The 21654-nt window shown below is 33.0% G+C and overlaps 2 protein-coding genes across 2 annotated transcripts; both read left to right on the top strand.

The window, feature by feature from the left end:
* The first annotated feature begins 2248 nt into the window (after nt 1–2248).
* On the top strand, nt 2249–7980 carry LOC121204644 (growth-regulating factor 10). Its single transcript, XM_041074878.1, has 4 exons — nt 2249–2586; nt 2659–2967; nt 3051–3141; nt 7674–7980. Exons 1-4 carry the CDS (start codon nt 2535–2537, stop codon nt 7963–7965), a joined length of 744 nt encoding a protein of 247 aa, XP_040930812.1. The 5' UTR covers nt 2249–2534; the 3' UTR covers nt 7966–7980.
* Nucleotides 7981–16623: 8643 nt separating this feature from the next.
* LOC121204643 (probable sugar phosphate/phosphate translocator At1g12500) lies at nt 16624–18345 on the top strand. The gene has a single exon (XM_041074877.1). It carries the CDS (start codon nt 16937–16939, stop codon nt 18005–18007), a length of 1071 nt encoding a protein of 356 aa, XP_040930811.1. The 5' UTR covers nt 16624–16936; the 3' UTR covers nt 18008–18345.
* Nucleotides 18346–21654: the final 3309 nt, after the last annotated feature.

Here is a 21654-nt window from a genome sequence, read left to right as displayed (position 1 = left end):
AAACATGAATGGCACTAAACATCTCTAACATGAACCATGTTCTAACTCAAGATCCAGGTCTGTACATACCTTCACTTCCTCCAAGTTCATACACAACAATCTCCTGCTGCATTTTCGCTCGATAATCTCCGCCACATCGGGACTACTCCTTTATTCTCTTTTTGTAACGATGTTTAAACTTCCATTGTAATTTATATAACCCACAAGGAAATTGCCATCTTTCCTTTTGTTATTATTTTTATCCTCCTTGTCTGCCCATCTTTGTTAAGACTTGTCACACTCCTCGGCTACTCGGAAATGTGTCTGCACCAAACACACCCGCTTTTAAGTATGAACATTTTCTTAATGTGAACACACTTTTGACATGATAAGAAGTCTATTTAGGCACAATAACCTCATATTGGTAAAGTCTTATGATGTACACTTTACGCATTTAGTGTGATTGAATGTTTATTTAACCACACCACATCAATGGACAAAAGGACATTCTCTATAAATACCTTAAGGAACGATGTAGAAGGAATTGATCTTTTAGCTCTTTAAAATTACTCTAAGTAATTGTCTTAAGTTAATTTATCCTTTTGTTTTAATTTCAATTAGTTCTCGACCTCTTCAGATGAATCAACCTCCATTACTTCACTTTCTCCTTCTCTTTTATTGTACTCCATAATAACAAAACTGAAACGTAAAAAAGTTTGAACTAAAAATGAAACTTGAGCCGTCCATCTTTGTTAAGACTAAAACTTGAAAAGTTTGAAAAATGCAAAGAAACTTAAGCAACCCAGCTTTATTGAGACTGACACTTGGGCAAAAGGAAAAAGCAGAACGTAAAATTTAATTGTAAACGTGGACTAATAACATTGGTGAGGCATAGGTAGGGGCAGGCAAAAGGACAGAATATTTTTATTCATATTTAATAAGTATGGGTATGCTTTGACCTCCTTTTGGCAGTTTTTGAACTATAATATGGTTCCACAAGTAAATGAAGAGTTGGAAACTTCAAATTTTACAGCAACATGAAGGTGGAAACTCCAAATTTAGAGTCGGCATTTTTTTTTTCTTTTTAAAGGGAAAAACTGATTTAAATAATATTCAAACTCCATTTCTAAATTAATTATTTTGTAAAATTTTATGTACTGACAATCTTTATGTACCATCAATACACCACAATTATTTACATCATTAATAAGTAAAATATTAAAAAAATTAAACAACTTTCTAATAAATACTTAAAATTTTATTTAAGGCTAATTAAAATTAATTATAATTCTCCCTTTCCTCCTTATGTATTAACGTATAAAAGAAAAAATGCTTTGAGGTTGATCAAATCTTAGAAAATTTATTGAAATTTTTATGATTAAGGTTTAGATTTGGAGTTAAAATTAAATTGAAGTGAAGATTTAACTAAAATCCTAAAATTTTTATTTAAATTTACATAAAATTTCATATATTAATTGAAGCAGGAGGTAATTATCTTTAACAATTTTTTTTTTCAAAGAAACTCATCAATAATATGAATATTAGAAGTTTTTTTAAAGTTAGTACCCCATCATTAAAAGAGTTTAAATTTTAAAATAATTCTTAAATTTCTCAAAATTTATAATCATATAAACTAAGTTTAAACAGTGTAATAAAATCATATAATAAAATTAAATTACACCAATAATAATAAAGAACAAGAAAAAGAGCCGTCTTCAATTTTTAAAACTCTAAGTTAAAACCTCAATATTATTATTAAGAGATAATGGTTAGAAATTATAATTAATTTTAATTATATTTCAATAAAATTTTAAGTATTTATTAAAAAATCTTTCAATTTTTTTTTATTTTTTTCCTCATTAATGATATGGAGAATTATGATGCATAATATTTATGCACCCATTTATTATATTTGTTTTACTTAAAAACAACTTTTGAAAATCCCTTTAAAAACCGAACACAAAATAAAATATCAATTCTTTTAAATGATAATCTATTTTCAATTTTTTTTAAATACTTAATAACGATACAATACTGACCAAATCCTCTGCAGTTCCCCCGTCCATGTGCAGGCGCAAAACATTAAGGTGTCGCGCGCTCACGCGTTGTGATTTAGTTCTAATTGTTATGATGAAGTGGTGCATGTTCGTGAGTGGAAGAAAACAAGGGACGAGGGTTTGTCATAATGCGGGTCCCCCCCCCCACTTGTCACGAGTCATGACCCGACAACCGCGTTTGTTTCTGCAAACACCTGCACAGCAACCTGACATGTCAGATGACTTTCAGTCTCACTTTCATCTCTATCCATCTCTCCAACATTTCTTTTAAACACAACTCGGGCGTGCTTGGTTTCTGTCATTCTTGCATTTGTCTCTTTTATAAGTCTCATGGCTTTTCCTTTTGTTACAGATACACATTTAGGAGGATACCCCATTACTCTGCCATCAACTGAATTTTTCTGACTTTAAAAAAATCTTTTAACCTTTACTGTTAATTCACTGTTTGTTGCAATTGCATCCTTTTGTTTGCCACTGAATTGTGCCCATACGCAAGAGATGGAGCCCCAAGACTCATCACCTCTCAAGACTGGCCATTTTTCAGACCTGGGTAAACTTTCTTTGTCCCTCTTGCTCTCACGCCCACATTACTTCTTTTTCTCAATTTTTTTTTTATTTTCAGGGATAGGACTTACAAATTTGGGTGATTCGGGGAACATGGAGAGTAATAGATTGAGTGGAGGAGAAGGGTCACCTCCAATTGGATTAGGTCTCGAGCTTGGATGTGGGTCCGGTCATACACAAACTGGGATCACTAAATCCTGTGGGTTCACAATCTTTCAACTCCAGGAGTTACAGCTTCAATCTCTCATCTACAAGTACATGGAAGCTGGCCTTCCTGTTCCCCATCATCTACTTCTTCCTATATGGAAAAGTGTTGCTGGTTCTCTTGGTGGCCTCCACGGCAGTCCTTATCAACTTTACTACGGTTGTAAGTACCCCCAAACAAACAAATATCTCTCTTGTCCCTACAGTATTTTTCTAGCACTAATAAAGTTTCCCTTTCTGGTGCAGTTTTGGGTTGTGGACCCTTGCAGTTGGGGTATAAGAATGGGGTAGATCCAGAGCCAGGAAGATGTAGACGAACAGATGGGAAGAAATGGAGATGTGTTAGTCATATAGCTTTATTTAAAATCTTGTTAATTAGTTAGCAGTTAGCAGTTATATTTTCTATTATCCTCTTTCTGTTATTTTTTCATTTCCACTTGTATATAACAGTATCTTTTGTATCAAATACATGAGCAATTTCTTTTTACTTTCATTCTACATGGTATCAGATGTGATATTTCTCTATTATAATTCCTTGTCCTTTCTTGTTTTCCAAACAATTTTCTTCTTGATTTTCCTTTCCTACGATGGCCCTCCATGATCATACATTACCTTCTAGTCCATACTATCTTCATCCAAATGAAAACCCAGCTTTGGTTCTTGTTTCTCCCGTCCTATCAAGCTCGAATTATCATTCTTGGTCTCGAGCAATGACAATGGCACTTTTATCCAAGAACAAGCTCCAGTTTGTTAATGGCACCATCACAGTTCCGCTTCGAACAGACCCTCTTTACTCAGCTTGGGAACGATGTAATACTATGGTGCTTTCTTGGTTGCACCATTCCATCTCACCTTCGATCATGAACAGTGTTCTTTGGCTTGATTTTGCTTCTGATGTTTGGCGCGATCTCCGGGAACGTTTTTCTCAGGGAGATGTTTTCCGCATTTCTGATCTTCAAGAAGAAATCAATGCATTCAAACAAGATGATCGCTCAGTCACTGATTATTTTACTGAGTTAAAGATCCTCTGGGATGAATTGATGAATTTTAGACCAATTCCAGTTTGTTCTTGTCCCACATCTTGCTCTTGTGGTGTTTTTGCTACTCTTCAAAAGTATCATGATAATGATTATGTGATTCGATTCCTTAAAGGTCTCCATGATCGTTTTGCTGCTGTTCGTTCTCAAATCATGCTCATTGATCCGTTGCCTACGATCAACAAAGCGTTTTCTTTGGTTATTCAACAAGAACGTCACCTACTTGCTGCTAGCTCTTCCCAACTGTTTGTCAGTAACACACTGCGCCAACATCCTTCTTCAAGGAAATCTCAGCCGAAATCGGCTTCTGACTCACGGCAGTGCACCTTTTGTGGCAAATCCAGGCATACTGTTGATACATGCTATGAGAAGCATGGTTATCCACCTGGTTACAAGTCTCGTGGTCGGACTTCTCGTGCACACGCAGTACTTACTGATGGTGAGGCACCATCTTTGGACGCTTCACAGTCTGTTGCTATTTTGCCACCTGATTCTCCTGTTACTTTGACACAAGATCAGTTACAGCAGCTCCTTACATTGCTTCCATCTTCTACCTCCCCTACTCATGTTACCAATACCACCTCTTCTTTACCTTTACAGCCTTCTGTATCTTCAGGTAACCTCTTTTCTTTTCAACCCCACCATTGGATCATTGATACTGGTGCAACTGATCACATTACACACTCTTTATCTTTTTTTGCCTCTTTTCATTCCATTAAACCAGTATATATTAATCTTCCAAATGGTACCAAAGTTTGTGCTCGAATTTCTGGTACAGTCATTTTTAGTAATAGCCTATACATTACTAATGTTCTTTATGTTCCCCAATTTACTTTCAATCTTTTATCTGTAACCAAACTCACTGCTACACTACCTTGCTCTTTTACTTTTCACAAAACTTATTGCTCTTTACAGGCCCTTCCATCTTTGACGATGATTGGTACAGCTAAAGTTCTACATGGTCTCTATATTTTGGACTCACCAGCTCAAACTCTCTCTATTACCTCACCAATTGCCTTATCAGCTACCAACACGTCATGTTCCCTTTGGCATCCTCGTCTCGGTCATCTTTCTGACTCCAGATTGAAGCTACTTTCTCCTTACATACCTTCCTTGCCCATATCACCTAATGCACCTTGTAAAGCTTGTCATTTGGCAAAACAAAAGAAAATATCCTTTCCTGTAAGCACTTCTGTATCCAATGAAAAATTTGCCCTTGTTCATATGGATATTTGGGGCCCAACCGATATTGTTTCTATTACTGGTCATCGTTACTTTCTTACTATTGTTGATGATTTCAGTCGCTTTACTTGGATTATCTTATTAAGAACAAAATCTGAAGTTCGTACCCATATTCAGAATTTTTTTACCCTTGTTGAAACTCAATTTTCATCCAAAATTAAAGTCATTCGAACTGATAATGGCAGTGAGTTTGCCATTCCAGCTTTTTATGCTTCCAAAGGCGTTATTCATCAAACCTCTTGTGTTGAAACCCCGCAACAAAACGGTCTTGTTGAACGTAAGCACCAACATATTCTCAATGTCTCACGAGCTCTATTATTTCATGCTGGTTTACCTAAGCATTTTTGGGGACATGCTGCTCTTCATTCAGTTTTTCTTATCAACCGCACCCCAACACCTCTTTTAGCTAACCTCACTCCTTTTGACCATTTATACCAAACTAAACCATCTTTTCAGCACCTACGGGTTTTTGGCTGTCTTTGTTTTGCAATCACCCTTACTGCTCATCGCCACAAATTTGATCCTCGAGCTCGTGAGTGTGTTTTTCTTGGATTCCCACCACATGTCAAAGGTTACATTCTTTTTGATCTGTCAACTCATGTCATTTTTGTCTCAAGAAACGTTCATTTTCATGAGTATGTTTTTCCTTTTTCCTCTCAACCATCTTCTTCCTCCTCCATCCCACAATTAACCTTTGACCCCTCCATTACTTATGATTTGCCACTTCAACCACAGGTTTCACCTCCCGTACCCTCGCAACCCTCTAGGCCACCTCGTCTTAGGAAACCACCATCATATTTAGACCAATATCACTGTTTTTTAAGCAATGTTGCTACCAATCATTGTCAATACTCTACACCCTTTACCCTTGCTCTTAATGCCTCTTCTATACCAACTACATATTTACAAGCTAGTAAAATTCCTCATTGGCAAAAAGCAATGCAAGCTGAAATTTCTGCTCTTGAACAAAATAACACTTGGATCATTACGGATTTACCTCCAGGCAAGACTGCCATTGGCTGTAAATGGGTCTATCGAGTGAAATATCGAGCTGATGGTTCTATTGAGCGTTACAAGGCTCGCTTGGTTGCCAAGGGATTTACACAAACCGAGGGAGTCGATTATTTTGATACTTTTTCCCCTGTCGCCAAGCTTACTACTGTTCGTTTACTGCTTGCTATTGCTGCTTCCAAGAACTGGTTTTTGCACCAGCTTGATGTCAATAATGCGTTTTTGCATGGAGATTTGATTGAAGAAGTTTATATGGTTTTGCCCCCTGGTTTTGCTTCCTCTACTCCACATAAGGTCTGTAAATTGCAAAAGTTGTTATATGGCCTAAAGCAAGCAAGTCACCAATGGTTTGCTAAACTCACAACAGCTCTCACTTCTATTGGTTATGTTCAATCTACTTCAAATTTCTCATTGTTTGTTAAAAAGAATGACACTTCTTTCACTGCCTTACTAGTTTATGTTGATGATGTTATTCTAGCTGGTGATCATTTCAATAAAATAACACGAGTAAAAGATTTTCTGGATTCTACTTTCAGCATAAAGGATTTAGGTGATCTGCAGTATTTTCTTGGTCTTGAAGTTGCTCGCAGTTCTGCTGGCATTTCTCTTTGTCAACGAAAGTATACTCTTGACCTCCTGTCTGACTTTGGCTTCTCTGATTGCAAGCCTATTATGACTCCTATGGTTACCAAACTCCCTCGTGATGCTTCTGACGAATTGCTTCCTGATAATACTATCTTCAGAAAACTCATTGGTCGTCTACTGTATCTTGTCTCTACTCGACCTAACATCGCTTTTGCAATCCAGCAGTTGAGTCAGTTTTTGGATCAGCCCATAGTTGCTCATCTTCAAGCTGCTCATCGTGTTCTCCGTTACCTGAAAGGCTGCCTTGATTTTGGACTTTTCTTTTCTGCTTCTTCCGCACCTATACTGAAGGCCTTTAGTGACTCGGACTGGGCTGGCTGTCCTCTTACAAGACGTTCTGTAACTGGTTATTGCCTTTTTAATGGAGATTCTCTTGTTAGTTGGAAAGCTAAGAAGCAAAGCACTGTATCCCGATCCTCTTCCGAAGCAGAATATCGTGCCCTTGCATCTACTGCTTGTGAAATTCAGTGGCTTCGATTTCTTCTATGTGACTTGCATTTATCTCTTCCTGGCCCTACTGCTCTGTTTTGTGACAACAGTTCTGCTCTTCAAATTGCTACCAATCCTACATTTCATGAACGTACTAAACACATCGAAATTGACTGTCATCTTGTTCGTGAAAAGGTGTTGTCCGGTGTTGTTAAACTACTTCCTTGTTCTTCCAAGGACCAACTTGCTGATATTTTCACTAAAGCCCTTGCTGCTGCTCCTTTTCAGTCTATTTTGTCCAAGCTAGGACTGTTTCCTATCCACTCACTAGCTTGAGGGGGGCTGTTAGTCATATAGCTTTATTTAAAATCTTGTTAATTAGTTAGCAGTTAGCAGTTATATTTTCTGTTATCCTCTTTCTGTTATTTTTTCATTTCCACTTGTATATAACAGTATCTTTTGTATCAAATACATGAGCAATTTCTTTTTACTTTCATTCTACAAGATGTAGCAAAGAAGCCGTCCCAGATCACAAGTACTGCGAGAGACACATGCATAGAGGTCGTCAACGTTCAACAAAGCTTGTGGAAGCTTCTCAAGTAACTAGAACTAGTATTAGCCGCAACAATGCCAATACCAACCTCTCCATTTCTCTTCAAGTGGATAGCAGTAATAATAGTGGTAATGGCAGCAATCTCTCTTCCAGTTTTACTGGGTTTTCTCCGAACATTGCTCTTCTGCGAGGGGGTGATTCGAAAGCTGTACCTCTTTCACCACAGTTTCAAGAATTATTATAGAAGGAAAAAAAAGATTTTAATATGACAGATTTTGATAGACGTTTGTTTGTAGGTAAAATTTAAAGCTTTAGAAGATTTTGCCAGAGTTTGGTGATTTTGTTTTGATGTACTGCATTTTTAGATGTGAGAGACATTAATGGTGATTATGATTAGGTTTGCTTGGTAGAGTTGTGAACCCACCTCGGTCCATAAAAATGGTAACTTGATCAAAGAAATTGGATCCACAGCTACAAATTCAACCTTGACTACTATTTTCTATTAATACGAGATCAAAAATAAGAAGCATATAAATTATTTTATAAGGTGATTTCATCAATTTTGGATAAGATAAAACATATGAATAAAATAGTTTAATTAAATTTTAAGAAGATATTTAAATAATTTAAAGCATATGCTTAGACTGATAAAGACTAAAGAGCAAGATTTATAGGTTCTTCAAATTTCAAATGCTTGAACGTAAAGGCTTAACATAAAACTCATGATGATTAGACCTCTTTCGGCTAAAGCATGGTTCATGGACGATGAGCCTACACCCTTTGAATTTGATCGACCCTACTCTACTCTTTTTTTTCCGTTAGTAAGTTTTAATCCTTTAGTTAAAAAAATTATAAAATAATTATTGAATTATTTAAAAATTATCATTTAAGTTATTAAATTATTAGAAAGTTTTATTTAAATCATTAAGTTGTTAAGTTTTTTTTTTAAAGTCTAAGTAGTCAGCTCCAAGCAAAGATTCAACAATCGGTACAGTGATTAATACTCATTGATAAATAGAAGAATATGCCTCAGACCCAAGCTAATATGACTGTCAATATTGGAGATCAGAGAATAAAGTTGTTTGAATTTTGGTTCGCAAGTTCATGATATTCAAAACTATTTCGTGAAAAAACAAAAAATTGTAGAAGAGAAAGGGAATGAGAGCTTTCAATTGGTGCAGGCGGTGTAAACAGAGAAGGCTATACAACAATGATTTTAAATGAAAATTTTCGAATAATTCAACAACCATTTTGTAACATTTTGAAGTTAAATGACCAAATCGCAAACTTACTAATAATTTAGTGACCTTAGATGTATTTTACCTTTTTTCTTAATTATCAAACTAATTGCCTGATACTTAAATATTTCTCACATTTATAAGTCAAAAAATTGGTGATGGGTTGGAGGTAACACGATTTGAACTTGTACTAAAACTGGCGCCTAATAAGAATTTTAACTACGACTTTATACAAGTTAAGACATAAATAAATAATTAATTAATTAATCCTAGACTTTCCGATCATAATTAAAATATAAAAAAATAAGCAGTTCCTAATTAAGGATTAATTATTTCTAACAAAATAGTATTAAATTATTGTTAATATTAAATAAATTGAAAATTTGAATAATTATTTGGTAAATTTTCGGTTGAGAATTTTAATTTTAAAAATAAGGAGTATATCTTTTATTGATATTTTAAAAATAAAAAGTAAATAAATGAAATATATAATTGTAACCTCCCAACTAGACCTAGACATTAGACACGAATCCAGAAGACCAAATCAACCATCAAGATGGCCTAACAAGGTTATCAGAGTTTATTCAAAGCATTTATTTAGTTTGATAAAAAAGATTATATTCTCAAGTTTTTAATAAAATCAAGGTTCATACATCATCAATTAATAGTAAAAATTCAATGTCCTAATTAAAATCATAATTAAATGTAATGCAACAATAAAGACAACCTAAGTTCTAAATCCCATGTCACAGATCAAATAAAATTTTACGGTCTTTGAATGATAAAACAAAGCAAAAGATTATGCCTAAAATAACTGAAAATAAAATGGGTTGTGTTGAGACTCTTCGGATTTTGTGCCTGTGTCTTAACCTGATGAGTTATCTGTAAAGATGAAATTAAAGGGGAAGTGAGTTTTGACGCCCAGTGTGAGTCCATTTACAACAAAATCAATGTGATACTCATTAAGACACATTTATTAACATTGCATAGAATAATTAAAAATAGCAATTCAGTTCATAATATCAGTTTTTCAAATCCAACCATTACTGGTATATTAGAAATCATAACAACAGTTTTCAGGATAATCAAATCATCATAATTGCCACAATAATCATATTCCATGCATATATAAACATATAAATATAGGTTCAATCATATGTATCATAACATAATTTCCAAATTTTTATGTACATGATTTAAATTATGTCATACAATTTTAGGTTTTAAACAGAATAATTTCTACCTCATCGCTACACCCCATAGTAGTAGTTCCCCAGAACTCCTCTACCTTTAGGTCACATTGTGGATAAACCACTACTGGTTCGTAGATAACAACTATCATATCGGTTGTGGACACACAGCAAGTCCTCGTGATTAGAATTCGTCTTTGGTTATGGGTTCACAACAAAGTCCTGCAGATAAAACATACTTTTTTTGTTGTACTACAACATAAACTTGTTGTTGAAATCAACCTTTGGCTATGGATTCACAGCAGTACCCACAGATGGAATCTGCCATTTGGCTATGAATACACAACAATTTGCAGATAAGAACTGACGAATGGCTATGCTCTGCACTTGCCATTTTACTTACAAATAAACTAATTGATCTTCCTCCGTACATATGGTCCCAACCCATACAATGCATTAAGACTTATTCAATGTAACCTCATATAATGGCATTCGATATGTGAACACATGGAAAATCAATAGCAAAACTAGGTTTTCATGTACTCAATTTGACAATAATATAGGGCATGTCATAAATATGATCGCAAGTATATAGATACAAAGGTAACATATACTATTCATGATTCATGCAAATATTCATAAATACCACATTAAATCGATCAATTATGGATTCTAGCATATATTATATCATCAAGGACATATTTGCATAATTTAATTCACTAAAAATAGTTTAGAACTTATTTAGGGGCTAATCTGATCAAAACATAAAGTTTTGGGTCAAAATTGTAAATTCTTGGTTCTAGGGGACACATGGCCATGTGACCGGACCGTGTGGGAAGCCTTGGGCCATATGGAAGGGGTACACAACCGTATGGCTAGGCCATTTTCCAATTCAAAAATTCAACCTACAAGGACGACACAGTCGTGTGGCAGGCTGTGTAGGGGGTTTTAGGCCGTGTGAGAAGCATAATCCTAGGGTTTCAGGGGTGGCATGGTCGTGTATGGGGTCATGTAGTCCACACTAGTGGCCCACATGCCTGTGTGGTAGGCCATGTGATTTAGGCTAGGTTCGGTTTTGCCTCAATTTTCTTATAAAAGAACCCACACCTGACTTTTGGGATTTTGCACGATGATCCTCACTTCAAGTCTGGCTTGGGATACCTACAATGAGTCTTTCGATCGAAAAATACACAAGAATTAATGTTGACTTTTAAAATTTATTGAAATTATCAAGATTTTGAGGAAAATTCGTAAAAGATTCGAAATCAATTTGAAAGATTGTCAAGAACGATGTTATTCTAGAATTTTAGGGTTCTACGTAATTAGAACTAGAATGCTTACCGATCTTTGATGGAATTTCGAAGATTATTGATGGTAAATTTGATGATTGATAAAGAAATGAGTTCAAACGGGAATTGATCTTGATTTGGGTTTTCAAGAAGTTAATTTTTAGCAAAAGAATGTAGAATTTTTTTTATGAAAAGGAAAAAGGGAAATACAAGAAGATAAGGGTTTTGAAAGGGAAGAAAAAAAGTTAAATTTAAGGTTGAAAAGGAATTGAAATCAATGTATGGTTAGGAAAAAAATATTAAGTACTTAGGATTTCAAAAATTGAGGGGCTGATTGGGCAAATAGCCCTTCTTGCCATCTAAAACAAAGAAATGGGGAAGAGAGTAGCATGACTTGAACAAGGGAAAATGAAAGACCTTACTACTTGGGCTACTACTCAATGTTAGTTTGTTTCCACCACATCTAATATATGTACTAGATTAAATTTGTTCCTTAGTTGCTGAAAAATAATAGAGAAAAAATAGAAAGAGTAAGGCTTGGACCTTGGTTTTTTAGGCAATATCTTAAGCTCTTAACTGTTAAGATTAAGACTTATTTATTGATGATTCATTTCGTCTAACCCCTAAATTTTAGGGCGTTACAATAACAATTTTTGTAACTCCCCTTATGAAATTAAAAGAACTCCATCATCCATGTATCAAATGATAATTCATATATTCTATAATATTTTCTAAAATAGATGGAAAATGAATGTATGTAATTAAATTATCATTATTTTATAATTAGAAAATAATAAGAAAGTTAATAATTTTATATTTTGTTTTTATTTAAAATTATATTAATAAATGAATTTATTAAAATATTTTTAACCAAAAAAAAAATTAAAAATAAAAAAAAGTAAATTTTTTTAAAAAAATACTAGCTTCTAATGTCACATGTGTTGTATGTGATTTTATGCGTTTAATATTTAATCAATCTTTTAAAATGTTGTATTTTTAATTGAGATAATTAATGTAAAATAATATTTTTTTTATTTGAATTATTGAATGTAATTATAATATATTAAGTTATCAATTCAAATATTATAGTAGAAAATTTTTAAATTATAATTAAAGCATTTTTTTAACATATTCAACATACAATATAGTTTTACTTTATGTAATTAGTGCAAAGTAATATTATTCAAAACAATAACTAATTAACTCTAGTATAAATTAAGTGATCATTAAGATGCTTAAAATTCTATTTAAGTAATAACTCTATTTTATATTAATAAAATTAGTGAACTTCTTTTTTACAATAAACATTTTCTAACTAATCATTGTAATTTAAATTATAACTATAATAATCACAATTTTTTTCTTATTTTATGCTTAGAGTTCTATATCAAGTTATGACTCTATTTTAAAATTAACACAATTTTTAACTAAAATTTAGGATTTAGTATTTACACTTTAATTTAACATAATTATGTTTTAGTACTTTTATAATATCATTAGCTAGTCAATATAGTTTCTTTTTTCAAGGTATCCTTCATGTACGTTTTACGATCCATGAAGACTAATCCTTTTGAGGATCATGGCTACCACTCCCAACAATAACATTTTCAACGTTTGAACTCAAATTCTTTCATTGGGATTGCAATATGCCTTACCACTACAGTTAACACTTGTTAATAATTAAAGTCTTAATTATTCCAATTAAAATGCTCATGCTGAAGTTTTTCTTAAAATACCCTTTCAAACTTATCATATCGAAATGGATTTTTTGAATATTAGAAATGTGTTTTTAAGAAAAAATCACTTCAATTTAGCCAAAATAATTAAGGAAGTTAACTCTTTAAACTAACTAATGTCATTGTAAAAGTAGAAGATCAAATTATGTCAAAGTAAAATAAAAAGTCTAAATCCTAAACATGAGAATAGTAGAGGGATTAAACTTGTAATTTAACACTTATTTTATAATGTCCGAGAAAAAGGAAAAGAAAAGCACCTTAGGGAATTTCTTTCATATATAGTTAGAATGAATTCTTCATTAATTAGATTATTGGAACTATTACAATTTATTAAATTATTCTTTTATGATACTAAATTACCTTTTTAAAAAAAAATTAAATATATTAATGGATATTTGGTTTGAATATCTTAAGCTTTTATTGTTATAAGCAACTAGAATTTTGTATTAAAATGAAAATAAATTTAGGTAATGAATAATTTCTTGACTCTCATTGATAGCCTTATGAATCAATGTTGAATGATAAATTTAACAGTCTGCAATATATTAAATCCATAAAAAAAGATTGAATAGTAACAAGTATTTAATTTTTATTATACTATATATATATAATATGGATGAGTGTGTTATTTATAGCTTGGTTTCGGTTAGATTATGGGTCTAATCACTTTATTGTGAATAAATTTGTGATTTAATTTCTATATTTTTATTTGGTATAATTTGTGTTAGGTATAGAGTATTTTCAGTCATATTATCGTTTTGATCCTTTAGTGTGTATAAATTTTGAGATTTACTTCCTTTTTTTTTTTGAACGAAATCAGCATAATGTCAAACTTAGCCCTTAATGTTTACATTTTTTTTTGTCAATTTAACCCTTAATTAATTTAGTCATTAAACTTTCAAAAAGAGATAAATCACTTTTTTTAATGAAAATATTAACTAAAACATTTTTTTTAATAATGTGTGGCAACTTGCATGACAACCCATGTGTACTTTATGTTGACATGACACTATTTGTCTTCTATGTCGCATCAATAAATAATTTAAAAATTATAAAAATATTAAAAAAGAAAAAATTCAAAAGAAAATTTTAAAAACTTCATAATTTTTTTTAAAAAATAACATGAAATACATATGAATTGTTATACAGACTACCATATTTAAAAATTTAACATTTTAGTCGGTATTTCCATTAAAATAATAGTTTGCCTCTTTTTGAATGGTTGATGGTAAAATTCGATTATTTTTAAAAGGTTAATAATAATGGTCAAATTAACAAAAGATGTAAACATTAAGGGCTAAATTCGGCATTATGTTGGCAAAATTTGGTCTTTATACTATTACAATGACATTAGTTAATTCAAATAATTAACACTCTTAACTATTTCAATTAAAATGTTAATGTAGATTTGTTCTTAAAAACATCCATTCAAACTCATGTAAGTAAAATAATTTTTTTTTGTTGAAAAAATATTCTTAATAAAAATTAGTGTTGGGATTTTAATTGAAATGGTTAACAATAGTGATTATTTAGATTACTAATGAATTATAAAAGTGTAGATACCAAATTATGTTAAAATTGAAATATATAGATTAAATTTAAAATGTCAACATAGCATAAGGACCAAAACTAAAATTTACCATTGTATTATAACTATAGTAATATAGATAATCAAAATTAAACTTCTGAAATACCTAAAATCATTTCAATTACTTACAAAACCCTCTGCACTCATTTTATCATGTGTCTTTTTTCATTGTATTGTTAAAAATTATTCAACATGTTATATGTTACGTTGTATATTAGGTTTAATTATCAACTTAATCCTTACACTTTATAAAAATTGACAAGTTAATTTATTGAAATTTGGTCATAATAATTTACAAAAACTAAAAATTTACTTCAACTAGATAACATTATTAAACTTTACCACTAAATTGTTTACCTAAAAATCAATAATTTAGTAATTTATATACAATGAATTAACAAAAATCAGTGCTCCAACATTTATATGCAACAAATTAACTAATATCAACTATTCAAGTTTATGTGCTTACTAATAATTGTTCTAATCTCAGTTTTCAACAAAGTATGAGGATCAAATTCTGGCAAATTAAAGAAGATGAGCTAACTTCTTGGTTTTCGTAAATTAGAGGGATGAAATTTATAATTGAACTTAACAATTAGATCTACTTTGGTACACGTATTTTTCTTGATCTACTTTGCCACTCAAACATAATAACCATCTATTCTGGTTCTTAAACTTGAAATTATAAAAGCTTGATGATATAACACAATCTTTAAGTGCCACATCTAATGTTTTAATAATTGATTGGTTGAATTGGCCAAACAATAATTAAATAAATAATTAAAAATTCATAAAAATCTAAAAAAATAAAAATTTATTAAACTGATTCAACTTGTTCAGTTGTCGATTTTTTGTCCTTGTTTTTTTTTATAAATTTCAAGCAGTTTTTGATTCAATCGATTCAATCCCTTTGTTTGGGCTGTTATATCGATTGATTGTTGGCCCAACCAGTCCAACCGACAGATCTAATATTGTTCTAGTAATACTGGTCACATCATCAAGTTTTGATAGAATCCAAGTTCATGAACCAAAATGGATCTAGTGGCTAAGTTCAAGTAACAAAATTGACTAAAAAAGTATAAGTATCAAAGTTACTCTAGTTGTCAAGTTCAAGGGTCAAATATTATATTATCCCTTTAAAAAATTATATCGAGAATAAATCTAGACAAACGATTTTTTAGGTTCATTATGGATGTGAAATTTTCAAATAAATTTTTTATTTTTATTTCTATTTATAATATTTGTCTAGGTTTATTTTAAACTTGAAATGTAAAATATAATATTTTTAATTTTTTATAGAATTTTTTTTACTCACGTGTGATGCCATGTCAACAATTGTTACTAACATAAACCACCATCTTAGCATCATGGCTAGCTCAATGATAGTTAACAGTCATGTTAGGAAACTAATGGCCAATGACGGAAATAATTTGTCAAGAGACCTAATTGATGAAAAATTTGACGTACTCAATTGAGTACGTTTTTTCAGTGACTAGTGGCCGATGATGGAAATAATTCTCGAGCCCTTTTATCTTTTTTTTTTTATTATTCCCCATCTCAATAAAATTGTTATCTATTGAGTTTTACTGGTAAGATTTTTTCAATTTAGAGATTTTATTCTTAAAAATTAATTATGGATACAAACTGAAAAAAATAAAAATTTTGAGTAAAATAATTTTATAAGATATTTTTTATTAAATTTAATTAATTAAAAAAAATTAAAAACAAATTAGATGGGATGGAAGAAATGTTATATAAAAAGAAGAAAGACGGGGAGACGGTAATAAGTTTGAAGTAAATAATAAAAATAATAAAATATGAGAAATGTGGTCAGATTCAGACAAGAGTCTTGCAAGCGAATCCATCACCAGCCATCTCCAACCTGCTTTCACGAGGATATCTAATCTTAACTAATATTACTTTTATGTTTTTATTTTATTCCCTCCATTACCCTTCCTTCCCATCCAACGCCTCCTATTTCTCCATTTTCTCAAATCTAATTATTCACCGTCCAATCAGATCACCTCTACGAACATATCTTCCTCAACATTCCCTTCCCTCCTTCAGATCTAACCAGCTAAGTGGCACAGAGGGAAAGAAAAAATCTTTCTTTTCTCATTTTTGAGACTTTGGCTCAAAGCTACCATCTTTACTGTCACTCCCGAAGGACTCAAATGGTAGAGGCGCAAACATGGACTACAAGGAGGATGAGCAACCCAAGATTGGACTCAACCGCCACTGCCGACCACCAACTTTTGGACATCCCGGCAACCCCAACAGCTGAGGTGAGAAACGGCATCTACAGCGTTGGATCACATCTCTCTCCTAATCTCTTAACGGCACTGATCATTGCTTCATGGTTCACGTCCAACATTGGGGTCCTTTTACTCAACAAGTATCTCCTCAGCTTTTATGGCTACCGTTATCCAATCTTTCTCACAATGCTCCACATGATCTCATGTGCTTGTTACAGTTACGTAGCCATAAACTTTCTTGAAATAGTTCCAAGGCAACATATTTTGTCGAGGAAGCAGTTTTTTAAAATATTTGCTTTGAGTGCCATTTTTTGTTTCTCCGTCGTGTGTGGGAACACTTCTTTAAGGTACATTCCAGTGTCTTTTAACCAAGCTATTGGCGCCACGACCCCTTTTTTCACTGCAATTTTCGCTTTCTTAATCACTTGCAAGAAGGAATCTGCAGAGGTTTATTGTGCACTTTTGCCTGTGGTTTTTGGGATTGTGTTGGCTAGTAACAGTGAGCCTTTGTTTAACCTGTTTGGGTTCTTGGTTTGTGTTGGTTCTACTGCTGGTCGTGCTTTAAAGTCTGTAGTTCAAGGGATCTTGTTAACTAGTGAAGCTGAGAAGCTACATTCCATGAACTTGCTGCTGTATATGGCTCCTATGGCAGCAATGATTTTGTTACCGTTTACTCTATATATTGAAGGAAATGTTGCAAGAATCACACTTGAGAAAGCCAAGACTGATTCTTTCATTGTTTTCTTGTTGGTTGGGAATGCTACGGTGGCTTATTTGGTGAACTTAACAAATTTTTTGGTTACCAAACATACGAGTGCCCTTACTTTGCAGGTTTTGGGAAATGCCAAAGCTGCATTAGCAGCGTTTGTGTCGGTTATGATCTTCAAGAATCCGGTGACCGTGATGGGGATGGCCGGATTCGCTGTTACAATAATGGGAGTTGTGCTTTACAGCGAAGCAAAGAAAAGATCTAAGGTCACTACACACTGACAATAAGGTCACAAACATGGGTGCGGCTCTTTTTTTATTCTTCATTATAATTTCTTGCTTTTGATTAGATTTAATGGAAGGAAAAAAATGAAATTTGTGATTGGAATTGTATAGGAAGAATTGAGAAAAAAAAAAGGGAAAAAAGGATTAGATGCTCTTTTTTTTCTTTTGCTATTGGGGGTGGTTTAAGAGAATAAAATTCTCTTTTTCACTTTTTCCCCTGTTTGTAATCTTATAGTATGCTTTTGCTACATTGATATGGACAGATAAAATTAAAAAAAAAAAACTCTATTCAAACATTTGTTATAATTGGGAGAAAAAGTTCTCCCACTTCTTTATGTTGGATTATTATTGACTTCAATCTTCTGTTCATGCCATACTCATTTGCTTACTTAGCAGCTTAAATCTATGCATGATTCACATTCTTCAGCCTTATATCAGAGTTTGTATGAACTTTCATCTTTGTAGATTGTGATTTATAATCTGTGTTTCTCCATCCAATGATAATTGATCAATTCTTCCCATTTATTTCTCCTCATGGTGGTCATTTTCTGTATGAAATATATCATCTTGAAAAAGCAAAGGGATTACCTTCAATTCATTGATAGGGACAATGGTTGAGCCCCTAATTGTTAGTCAGTTTTGAGGTAATTGACCAATGATGCTTGTTACTCCTATAAAATAAAAATGCTGATGAACTGTAGAATCTTTTTATGAACCATTGCATTGCAGAGTTAAAAGCTGCTCAGATTCCATATTTCAATTCCAGGAAATTAACTGCGCCTGATGTTGAAATACCAAGTTTGTATGTCTAAAAGTTGGCAATGTAACATATTGTTGATTAGAGAATTTTAGCTTTTTTTTCATCACTATGACGAATGTTTTTCAACGGCAAATCAATGTCGTTCCATCATGGATTCTTGTCTTGCTAGGAAATTACGTGGAAATGGAACTGTTAATGTATGAACGGTTGAGAAGCTGACAATTATGTCGAATATGAACCACATTGCCTGTTCATATGCTTGAGCTCTATCCTGTTTGAACCATTAGGCATTGCTGGTTAGCCGCCCCAATGCTGGTTGCCACGTATATGTCTCTAGGCTCTAAGCTCTAGAGGAACCCACTTGGTATCGCTTGATTGGGAATTTACAATCACTAATCAGCAACTTGCATCATGTGGGACATATAATTAGGGTAGGCTCAAAATTTTTGTGGTGGTTGGAACATCATTCTCTTAGTGGCTGGCTTTAAAAAATTTTCATTGAGTTAGTTGAAGGGTAAGATTTACAATGATGAGTTGTAGGATACATGGCTTGTGTTTGTCGAGTTAGTTGCGTATTAAGGTGTTATATCTCTCCATTAAGAAGATACATGTCAGTATAAGAGGTATAGTTGATTCTATATTGATTTTTTGGCCATCCGTCTCACTTCAAATGTAATCTACCAATGTTTAAATTAAGATTATGCTCTTTAAACTCGGATGATAGATTCTATTTGAAGTGGGACGGTTGACCAAACTCAGGGGATCTATATAGAGTCAATCTTATCTCTTATACTGACACGTGTTTTCTTGACATAAATATATAAGATAACGCTTTGGGGTTAAGGCATTAGAGAGGAAGCAATTGCTAGCTTCTCATTTCCACTTTCAGAACTCTCAATCTACATGAACCAAAATTACATGCAACACATGGATTCCATATGTTAGAATTATGTGACCCAAATTCTAAGAGATTGCTTGCAAGTCAAGTTAAACAAAAATATATTTTCTTTCTAGAAGATTTAGTATTTATTAGTATAATATATTTAGCATTTATTAGTATAGTTTATTTGACTTACTAATTTAGCCTATAAATAGGCTCCTTTACAATCTTAGAATTAAGAGACACCCATTAGATTAGAACTCATAACACATTCAGAGAATTTTGTGTTTACGTTTGAGGGTTCTTTGTTTTTCGGGTTTTTCGGGTTTAGTTTTTATCTCCATCTTTTGTACTCTTCATTCTTTTGCCATTATAGTAAAATTATATTTGCCCGTGGTTTTTTATCCTCTTTTGAGGGATTTTTTCACGTTAAATTTGTGTGTTCATCTTCTCAATTTCTTCTACTATTTTTACTTGTTCGTTGCTTATTCGGGACGATCCTAACAAGTGGTATCAGAGCTAGTTTAACTTTCATAGATCAGCCCGGTCAGAGATGGCAGCAACAAGGTTTGAAATTGAGAAGTTCGATGGTGAGACAAATTTCAATCTGTGGCAAGTTCGGATGATGGCAATTCTAGTTCAAAATGGCTTGAAAAAGGTTGTTACAGGGAAAAAGCCTGAGAATCTAAATCAAACAGAATGGGAAGAGCTTGATGAAAAGGCATTGTCTGCAATCCAGTTGTGCCTCGCGAATACAGTATTGCAGGAGGTATTGATGGAGAAGACCTCATTCGCCTTGTGGAAAAGGTTAGAAACTCTTTATGCGACTAAGTCTCTGGCTAACTGTTTAGTGTTGAAACAACGTCTATTTACGTTTCGCATGAACGAAGGTGAGCTTCTTAAAGATCACATCAGTCAATTCATTACTCTTTTAAATGATTTAAAGAACGTTGAGGTTTATATTGACGATGAAGATCAAGCTATGCTATTATTGTGCTCTTTACCCTCTTCATACAAGTCTTTCAGGGAGACCCTGATTTATGGAAGAGACAAACTCTCGTTCGAAGATGTGAATGGTCATTTGTTGAGTAGAGACAAACTCGACAATGAGTTTGATTTGAATAGCAAAGCAGATAGACAAGCTTCCGTTTTGGTAGCATCAAAGAAACGAGACAAAATGTGTCGCTATTGCAAAAAGTTAGGTCACGTCAAAGCAGATTGTTATAAACTACGAAATAAAAGAGCTGCTGAGAGTAACGAGGAAGATGTAGCTGGTGCTAATTTGGTCGATGAAGGCGGTGATGATTTCTTGTTAGTGTCAACGAGCAATAACTCCAAGCTTACGTCTGAGTGGATCCTAGATTCAGGATGTTCTTTCCACATGTGTCCCAATAGAGAATGATTCTCCACATACAGTTCAGTTGAAGGTGGAGTTGTGCACATGGGAAACGATTCATCTAGTAAAATAATCGGTATTGGTACTGTTAAAATTAGGATACACGATGGGACGATTAGGACACTCTCAGATGTCAGGTATGTACCTGATTTACGAAAGAATCTCATCTCCTTGAGTATTTTAGACTTGAAAGGATGCAGAATCAACATCGAGTCGAGCGACATTAAAGTATCTCGTGGAGCTCTCATTTTGTTAAAAGGTAAAAGAACCGGCAGTCTTTATATTCTGGAAGGTTCTACAGTGACCGGTGAAATCGGAAGTCCCTCGTCCATTACGGAGTCAAAGTCAACTCATTTGAAGCGGAGGCAACTTGGTCATAGGAGGGAAAAAGGTATGACCATTTCGTTGAAGAGAGGTTCTCTTTTGGATGCAGGTTTTGAAAAGTTAGGGCACTGTATTCGTGAAAATCAGACCTGGGTTAGTTTTGATTTGACAGTGCACAAGTCGAAGGCTAGAAGTCTTCCAGCTTCTAAGCATAGATTCGACTCAGTTAATTCCCTGCATAGTTCAAGATAGGCCCGTGGCGGGTTTTGGCAAAGATGGCATTG

This window comes from Gossypium hirsutum, chromosome A08 (assembly GCF_007990345.1).
Source record: "Gossypium hirsutum isolate 1008001.06 chromosome A08, Gossypium_hirsutum_v2.1, whole genome shotgun sequence".
NCBI classification, from domain to species: Eukaryota; Viridiplantae; Streptophyta; class Magnoliopsida; order Malvales; family Malvaceae; genus Gossypium; species Gossypium hirsutum.
Note: the sequence above shows the minus strand (reverse complement) of the source record. Positions and strands in the feature narration are given on the sequence as shown.

Bases quoted from the DNA above. Each gene is read 5' to 3' on its own strand.
- LOC121204644 (XM_041074878.1), top strand. From the start codon at position 2,535: ATGGAGCCCCAAGACTCATCACCTCTCAAGACTGGCCATTTTTCAGAC. The intron at 2,968-3,050 runs GTAAGTACCCCC...TTTCTGGTGCAG, and splicing joins TTATCAACTTTACTACGGTT to TTTTGGGTTGTGGACCCTTG. The intron at 3,142-7,673 runs ATGTGTTAGTCA...TCATTCTACAAG, and splicing joins ACAGATGGGAAGAAATGGAG to ATGTAGCAAAGAAGCCGTCC.
- LOC121204643 (XM_041074877.1), top strand. From the start codon at position 16,937: ATGGTAGAGGCGCAAACATGGACTACAAGGAGGATGAGCAACCCAAGA.